Source organism: Sparus aurata, chromosome 14, assembly GCF_900880675.1.
Source record: "Sparus aurata chromosome 14, fSpaAur1.1, whole genome shotgun sequence".
Lineage (NCBI taxonomy): Eukaryota > Metazoa > Chordata > Actinopteri > Spariformes > Sparidae > Sparus > Sparus aurata.
Genome location: NC_044200.1, coordinates 3,625,641 through 3,632,959, shown reverse-complemented (window position 1 = coordinate 3,632,959; position 7,319 = coordinate 3,625,641). Strand labels below are relative to the sequence as shown.

The 7,319-nt window shown below is 45.4% G+C and overlaps 1 protein-coding gene and 1 long non-coding RNA gene across 2 annotated transcripts; both read right to left on the bottom strand.

The window, feature by feature from the left end:
- Nucleotides 1–1,908: 1,908 nt before the first annotated feature.
- On the bottom strand, nt 1,909–3,832 carry LOC115595920 (uncharacterized). Its single transcript, XM_030440768.1, has 2 exons — nt 3,325–3,832; nt 1,909–2,286 (listed from the first exon to the last, which is right to left on the bottom strand). Exons 1-2 carry the CDS (start codon nt 3,830–3,832, stop codon nt 2,162–2,164), a joined length of 633 nt encoding a protein of 210 aa, XP_030296628.1. The 3' UTR covers nt 1,909–2,161.
- Nucleotides 3,833–6,284: 2,452 nt separating this feature from the next.
- Nucleotides 6,285–6,904, bottom strand: LOC115595875 (uncharacterized). Its single transcript, XR_003986818.1, has 3 exons — nt 6,860–6,904; nt 6,659–6,719; nt 6,285–6,312 (listed from the first exon to the last, which is right to left on the bottom strand). It is a non-coding gene; the product is annotated as an uncharacterized LOC115595875 (long non-coding RNA).
- Nucleotides 6,905–7,319: the final 415 nt, after the last annotated feature.

The window sequence follows — 7,319 nt, the reverse complement described above, 5'->3', positions numbered from 1 at the left end:
TGAAGTTTGGGTTTACCTTCGTGGCATTAAATTGATAAAAAAAACAAAAATAAATCTGTCCATTATTTTAATAGCTCAGTATTGTATGCAAGATAACAGGTATCTTTATGCATGGCAGCGGCACTAATAGGCCATCACTCATTTTCATTTCCACATTTATGTTTAAAATAAAAATGTCAATTTGAGTCTGGTGGTAGTGGTGGTAGATGACTAATCTGAGACAGCTAGGCTGATGAGATGATGAAATGATGAAGCTGATGAATCTGCAAACAATAAGTGGTGATGGGAAGGTGGCGAGGGTGCGCAAAACAGCAGCAAAAATGAACTAAAGGCAGAGAAAGCATCATATTTAAAACGGCAGCAAGAAAACGGGGAAGGTGTGTCACTGTGCTGTTGGATAGATGTGATCAGCTGATGTGAACAGCTGAAATCAACTGACAGCCCCAGATAATGAGGCAGCAAATTGGGACATTATGAGCATGCTGAGCGGAGTGAATGACTTGATGGTATGAGTAATAACGTAAGCCAAAGTATGCAATAATGTAGTCTTCCTGTCTGAAGCTAAAGCTTCATTTGATAGGCATCGAGCAATGGACTTCACAGGATATTACTCACAACTTGGATTAATTTGATGAAAAAACCCTTTTTATGTACACAAATCACTTTATTTTAAATAATACATCTTCTGAGCTTATTGAAAGGTGTTGTATAAAAGTATCTCTTTTCCTTAACAAAAATAACAAAAATTGCACTCTCTGGGATCAATAACACGAACACAATGAATACAAACAATATATTAATATAATTTAAAACTGAAACTACGACTGAGGCTAATGAAGTGCAGTAGCGCACATGCTCCATATCAGCAGTTCAGCCAACAAACAGCTTGTGGAAGGAAACTGTTGATAAATCTTAGTTTGGCCTTTTTAACTCCGGAACCGTTTCCCTGATGGGAGCAGTTCAAAGAATGTGTGGAGAGGGTGGGAGGGGCTGGTGGGCCAATAGTATAATGCTGTTGGATTCACATGTTATCGCTCTTTCATCAGCATCAGCATCATCTTGGTAGTTGCCAGTTTGTGGGAAAAGACATAAAGATGGCTGATTTCTATCTACAGCATACTGTACTACCCTAATATTAGCTAGCCTAGCGTTAGCAGTCTTAGCATTGGCTAGTTACTGACATTGGCCGCGTTTCCCAGATTCGTTAAGAAGCTCTTTAAGTGCTAAGATCTTCTTAGGAGCGCTCTTAAGAACGCTGTGAAAGAAGGATGTGTTTCCCAGAGTCGCTCTTAGCTTAAGAAGATCTTTCACTAAGAAGGAAATGTAAGATCGAGCTGACCCACTCTTAACAGCCTTCTTAGCGACCAAATGCTCAGTGATCAAGCCGCGTCAGGAAAATTTATATCCTCCACTTTTCGAAATAATAAAACAATGCTCAATGTTGAAATGCGCTCATTGCTGCAGACCACTGGCGCAAGAAACATAGGCTAATAGTAGAGAAGAAAAAAAAACGTTTTATTGAATTACACTTTTAGTTTTCCACACACATCTGCATATATGAGTTTATAGTACTACACATAAAAAAAACCAACAACAACCCTGTGGCATTTCACAGATATCAAGGAAACAGATGTTATTGAAACCATGGCTGCAATACAGCACATTCTCGCTGCGAACCAACAGCGTCGCCGTGCGCGAAGCCAGACGGTTTACATAAATGCATATGTGCGTCAGCACTTCTCCCCACTGGACGTGCTGTCAGACCGGGCTGTCCAGGCAAAGTACCAGCTGCCCCGTGCGGAGATCCAACGGCTGATCACTCTGGTGTCTCCACACATCCAGAGAGCAACTCGCTGCATTTTTGCCCTCAACCTGGAGGTGCAGCTCCTGGCTGCGCTGCGGGCTTCCTGGAGGTGGTGGGGGACGGCACCGGCCTCAGCAAGGCATCGGTGTCACGGAGTGTGGCAGCTGTGACACCGATTCTCCTGCGCCATGCCCGGACCCACATAAAGATGCCCACCACACGGGACGAGGTCCGCCAGGTCCACCAAGGGTTCCACGCAGTGGCTGGGATCCCCCGGGTGATCGGTGTGGTGGATGGCACCCTCATTCCAATCCACAATCCCTCCCTGGTGGATCCGTGCTGGATTGGTAGAAAGCACTACGCGGCCATCAACACCCAGGTGGTGGTGGACCACAATGGCCTCATCACTGACATCGTCGCCAGGTGGCCAGGAGGCACACACGACAGCTTCATGTGGGCCAACTCAGCTGTGGGGCAGAAGGCTGGCAGAGGAGAGTTTGGTAGGAGCATCCTCCTAGGGGACAGTGGCTACCCTCTCCGGAGTTACCTCGTGACGCCGGTAACCAACCCAGCAACACCACAGGAGGAGAGGTTTAATGAGGCCCACACACGCACCAGGACGAAGGTTGAACGGGTGTTTGGCATCTGGAAGTCCCGCTACAGGTGCATTCATCGCTCGTCGGGGGGGGCTGCGCTTGTCACCACTCACGTGTTGCCGTGTGATTGTTGTCACCGCCATGCTGCACAACATCGCAGTGCGCATTGGCGCAGATGAACCGCCTCCTGTGGATGACGAAGAGGAACATTCAGAGGACGAAGCCCCGAACCCCCCCGCGATGTGTGAGCAGTACTCCATCAGGCCAGTGCCCAGACCAGACAGGAACTTATCAACCTCTTCTGAGGTCCAACAACCCCAGCCCCTACCCCTTCACTACCAGTCACCAAGCACTGATCACAACCCACAACCACCACACCACCCATATCAACTGTCAGGCCTGAAGGCTGAAATAAATAAACAGAACCAGCAGATGTAGGCTACATGTAACGTCCTGCACACTATAATTTATTGCTGCAGTGTCCGGGTGCTTTACCTGAAAGTCTGGCAGTGGAATGTTAAGGAAGTATTGTTGCATACAGTATGTGGGAGTATAGTGTCCACGTTTCTGAGGTGACCAGGTAACAAGTGGGAAATTAGCGGCAAAACATGCTGTGCTGAAAGTAGTGAGAAGCAGGTGCGTCAGGGCGCACATTACGCACACGTCATGAAGCTACGCTTAGATAAATTACAAATTGCCTGGGACTTTTTGTTGCAAGGTTTGACACCCTCATTTTAATACAAAATGATCCACACAATACATGGTTGAAAAGGAAACCAAAGTAGTTTTTTGAAACCATATGGGGGGGTGGCTCCGCGCTGTCTTTACTGGGCGTCTGTATCACCTGCAATGAAGGGAGATTGATTAGTGAAATTGAACGGGATACATTGCGTAATGCAGATAAAAATTTGAAATGCCCCGTACCTGAATCCTGGGGAAGGATGATTGGAACCGAGATGGAGGGACGGTTGAACTGCGCCTCGGCAAGCGCCAGCTGTCTCCGGTGCAGCTCCAACCTCTCCTGCTTTATCCGGACCATCTCTTCCTGCAGGGCAGTTTGTCGTTCGAGTTGGCCCTCTATCCCCCGCAGCACCACCAGCTTCTCCCTCTCCAGGCGCACCAGCGCCTCGCTGCAGGTGCAGGTCGTTATTGCGGGCCGCCCTGTTAAGCCTCCCCGCATGCGGACACCGGGCCCTGCTGGTTGGCGCGCGGGGACAGGGCACGGTTGTGGGGGGTCGTCCTCTCCTGGGGGCGTCCCTTTTCCGCTCCCGGATGGCTCCTCTTCATCCTCACTTTCTGAGAGCCCCTTGTCCCCCTCAACATCAATGCCCCCAATAATGCCTTCAGAGGCCGTCTTCCCGATGATGGAGAGGACTTTCTCCTCGTCGGGAGTGAGGGTCGTCCCACCCGGTGCTCCACCACCCGTGCCCATGGATTCTCTCCTCACCTTCGCACTCTTCTTTTTTGTTTGGCTCTGGAACTCCTGCCACTTCTTCTTACAGCACCCCAGTCATGCAGGCCACATGGGCTGGAGGGGGACATCTTTTCGTGCTGCCAGACCTCGTCCACTAAGACTAGGGCTGAAACGATTCATCGAGTTACTCAATTAACTCGATTATAAAAATTCCTCGAGGCAAAAACTCTGCCTCGAAGCCTCGTTAAATTCCTATGACGCGCACTATACGCACAGGGATCTGATTGTTCCACACGGACCGTTGTTCAGGAAGCACACCAGCGCGTCATACATTTTGAATTTAGCTGGCTGGCACAATTTAGCTCTGTATTTGTAGTGATGTCGTGATGCGGTTTGACTAGATATGATGTTTAGCTTTAATGTTTTTAACCTCTGCAACCCGAGCTGCGCATGTTGCATTATACACCGTATAAGAGCACGCTAACCATGTAGCAACATATTAATGCAGCACACACCAACTTAATGGGAAGAAGCTCGGCTAAACGCTCATGATAATCATTTTCACCTAATCGAAACTCAATTCCGACACAAAGCAACTAAAGGAGCACGTAGAAAAAATACGCTAATGGCGCATGTCCGAAAAATCGGCGTTAGCGATTACGCTACTTCATGCTAATGCTACATACAGCATGTCATATGAAAGCTGGGACTCTACAAATTTTAACGGTATACGTCTCATCACTCTGCGCCCAAAACTCACTGAAACAGCTGCCGAAGAAGAGCAAAAATAACCAAAACTTTATACAGACATGATCATGAATTACGTGCTACATTGGCTGTTTTGTGATTATAAACTCTGTTTGAGTGCATTACACCGCCTCCACCGGCTAATCCAATATGTCTGTGTCACTTTGAAATGATTCCTGACAGTTCAGGATAAGTTTTGGTTCCAGGAGGACACGTATAATGTGGAGTAGGTAGGACCCTAGTCTTCCCACACAGTGTATTTGCCTCCTTGTGATTGGCGGATTAGTGTGATTATCATGGATTTGGGGACTGTAGACTGAAAAAGTGTTATTTATAATTTATTTATTATTTATTTGTTTTATTTATTTATAATTGTTTTATTTACATTTATTTTTTTTATAAATTGTACACATTGTGTACCTGTTTGGCTTGATATTTTATATTCATTCTTTGTTCTCAGGTGGGTAATTTGCAGAGGGTGCAATCCTTTTTTTGTAATGTTGTATGAAGAAAACAAAACCAAGGCCAAATGGCCTTTACTGTTTAAGTTTGTATTCACAGTTTTACCTGTTATACATGTTTTACAGTAAGTTGATTTAACTGTATTGTTGTTTAATTATTGGCACTGGCACTTAATAAATGGGCTTAGTTTTGGAGCCGAATGTTGGAGTTGGAATGAATACCTCTGTTTTTTTGAGAAATGCTTGATCATTTTACAGCCACATCATTTTCGTTATGCATTATTTGTTTTGGTTGTTTAAAAACGCAAAAAAATAAATAAATATCCGATTACTCGATTAATCGATCGATAAAGTGCTAGATTAATCGATTACAAAAAGAATCGATAGCTGCAGCCCTAACTAAGACGCCCATCTCCTCCGCGGTAAACGACGGTGCCCGCTTGTTTCTTTTGGGCTTCATTACTACTTGGATACACCTGTTGGCACACACACACACCCACACCCCCACCCACACCCCCCCACACACATGATACATGCGTAGCCTAATTGCACCTGTGTGGGGGCACCACGGGGCGCTGTGTGTGACTTATGCACTGATGAAGAGGTGGGTGATCGATTTGCCTGGCATCGATTAATTCAGTTTCAGCACCACCACGGTGGACAGATCCCACTAAGAGCTTCTTAAGAAGCTTCTTTGGCTTGATCTTAAGGTTCTCCTAAGAAGGCAGTTAAGAACGCATCTGGGAAACACCCGTATCTTAGCGCTCCTTCTTAGCCGAACCCAAGGGAGTAGGTTTGATTTTGAGATTGGTGGGGACACAAAAGTGCTCCAAGGCAGCACTCCTGAAAGTTGACGTTTTTTTTTACATTAGCAATCATAATTTCACGTCATGCAGATGTTATAGGTTAAAGCAACTAATGAAAGACAAGGAGGCAACTTCGAAGAGTTTTAAAGCCACATGGGTGAAGCACTGCTATTCAGATCATCATCACACAAACATTTGTCACAGTGCTGAATCTCATGACTAACATATCCATCATACATTTTAACCTCACCTGTGAATTTTCAGCCTCTCTTTCAGCTTCTCCTCCTACATCTCCTGCAGCTTCTCCTCCCCTATCTCCTCCAGCCTCTCTTCCTCTACCTTCTCTGGCCTCCCCTCCATCTCCTCCAGCCTCTCTTCCTTCATCTGCTCCAGCCTCTCCTTCTCTACCTCCTCCTGCCTCTCTTCCTCTACCTTCTCTGGCCTCTCCTCCTCCATCTCCTCCAGCCTCTCTGCTGTCTGTCACCTTACAAAAATATGTTGATGCATGACATATGAACAGATACATTAGGGATACAATGATCATAGAGCTTGATGGTACAGTTATTGCCTGAGCAAAAAGGCTTTTACTAAATATTAATATTACTTAATATTAATTAATTATATGTTATAATTATAAAATCACATGATCATCTAGAATGTGAGGTTTTATTGTATTTCCACCACAAAGTTTCTTCATTTGTGTTCTCACTTCTACACAAATACATGAAAATAAGAATTAAAAATCATTCTCTCTTTTGCAATTAAATATTCTCTTTAATTCAATATCTGTATTGTTGAGCCTCTACCTATACACCCTTGAAGTAAATTACACTTTGACTCCTAAAGAAGTCTCTTATATCCAGTTTTCTTTTCTTTGACATCCTTCAAATCCTATACAGCACACACGCACGCACACACGTACACGCACGCAAACAGACACAAACACAAATGTAAATGACACCACTGATATTAAAATCCGTCTAGCTGACGTGACTCAGGAAGAACAAATGCCAAACATGTTGACAACTTACACTCGCAGTTGCAGATAACATGCACTGCCTCTCGTCCGGTCCAACTAGCAAGTTGCATGTAGCTTTTAGAAGCAGAAGGAGCCCAATGCCGCCCCATAGATGGCCCCTATGCCTGCGTTCAACTTTTCTCTCTGTGGGTAAGGAATACAAACCTTAACCTGGCAGATAAAAAGCGGGGCCATCTCTTGTCACTTGCTTTTGCTTGTCTTCTACAGTCAGTCAAACACTTTCTCAGAGATAGATTTCGAAGGGAAAAAAAACTGTGGGATCCCTGTTGCTATAGGTTACCAGGCTGTGATGAGTCGAGCAGAAAAAAAACTCTGAGAAAAATCATGGGTCAGGTCCTGTTTCAAAGGAAGAAAAACAAATCTCCACTAGCTAAGTGACCCTGTTGGCTGGCTATGCCCTCACAGCTGGCCGCCGCTGTAATATGATTGGTTCAGCAGTACGGGGCCATTGC